Source organism: Haplochromis burtoni, unplaced genomic scaffold (genome assembly GCF_018398535.1).
Source record: "Haplochromis burtoni strain Fernald_Lab_line unplaced genomic scaffold, NCSU_Asbu1 Contig_1338, whole genome shotgun sequence".
NCBI classification, from domain to species: Eukaryota; Metazoa; Chordata; class Actinopteri; order Cichliformes; family Cichlidae; genus Haplochromis; species Haplochromis burtoni.
Window position 1 is genome coordinate 47310 of NW_024583699.1, and position 1220 is coordinate 48529.

The window sequence follows — 1220 nt, forward strand, 5'->3', positions numbered from 1 at the left end:
AGGAACATTGGTCAAAAACAAAAAATTTCCTGTGTGGCTTAGACATGAAAGATGGTTTCATGACTTTACTACAAAATGATCCTTTAGTCCTGTTCAGTGGTGAAAGGTATTTACCAAAGAAGTGTGCAAATTCAAGGTATTTGTAAATTCAGATTTGTGTAACTTCAATCTAAATCCTCTTACACAAAAGTATTGTAATTATTACTCCACAACATTTTTTCCATTTTGTAAATTAGTGTTTTCTCCATTTTTTTTTTTTTACCATGATTTGGAATCATTTTCCTAATAAAATAAAATACCTACATTTTCATATCATTCATACCTATGATTTATTTCACTGAAGGCACTGAAGGCTGATCTAGCCAACAGTGTACATGTAGAGTTGTTAAGAACTGTGTAAATCTTACACAAGCACAACTATAAAAATACTACATATACCTTCATGCATTTTTTACAGAAGAAAAAAACTTGAAGGATGTGAAGCCTAAAACCCTTCTACATTACATGTAACAGTTATTTTTAGAGTCAGAAACAGGCAGGTTGTCTGAGTCCTTTTAAAGTCGACTATTCAGAGATACACTGATCTGACAGAATGTCAACATTTGAAATGGTGATCTTACAGATAGAGTTTTATTACTGTAGATTAATCTAATCAACAGTATACATGTAAGGTAGTTAAAATGAACTGATCCTTAAACAGCCACAGCTGCAAATCAAACACATGAATGTATTGATACACTTTGCTTTTTTCATCAGCAAGCCGAAATCAATTTCTTGTAAAGGGGTTTTGTTGGCCTACAGATTAGCAACCTATAAATGGCACTGACAGATACAATGAATTTACCTAAGATTTACCTGTAACAATCAAAAAGACTCCAGGCAGATCAGACTGTGTCCATCCTTCATGATCTCTCTTGAATCTGAATGTGTATCCTCCTGAGTCATTCTTCTTCAGGTTGTTGATGGTCAGGATGTGTTGGTTCTTCATGTTGTCCTGATACTTCACACCACCTGCAGCCTCAATCAGCTCTTCAACTTCCACTTTATCTTTTCTCCATTTTTTACTCCATTTGAACTCTTGCTTCCTGTTGTCAGGATGTGAGTATTCACATGTGATGTTCACTGAAGATCCTTCCAGAGCACAGATTCTCCTGCTGACATAATTCCTAATTCGGCAGTTTTTATCCTGAACACCTGAAATACAGATGGAAGATTTAAAG

General features: G+C 34.8%; 1 protein-coding gene across 1 annotated transcript in view; it reads right to left on the reverse strand.

The window, feature by feature from the left end:
• The window catches only part of LOC102304280, a 2771-nt gene extending 1783 nt beyond the window's left edge, over window positions 1-988 (reverse strand). The window contains exon 1 of the mRNA XM_042216906.1: window positions 856-988. Within this exon, the coding sequence (XP_042072840.1) occupies window positions 856-988 (133 nt within the window). The remainder of the gene's footprint in view (window positions 1-855) is intronic.
• Window positions 989-1220: the final 232 nt, after the last annotated feature.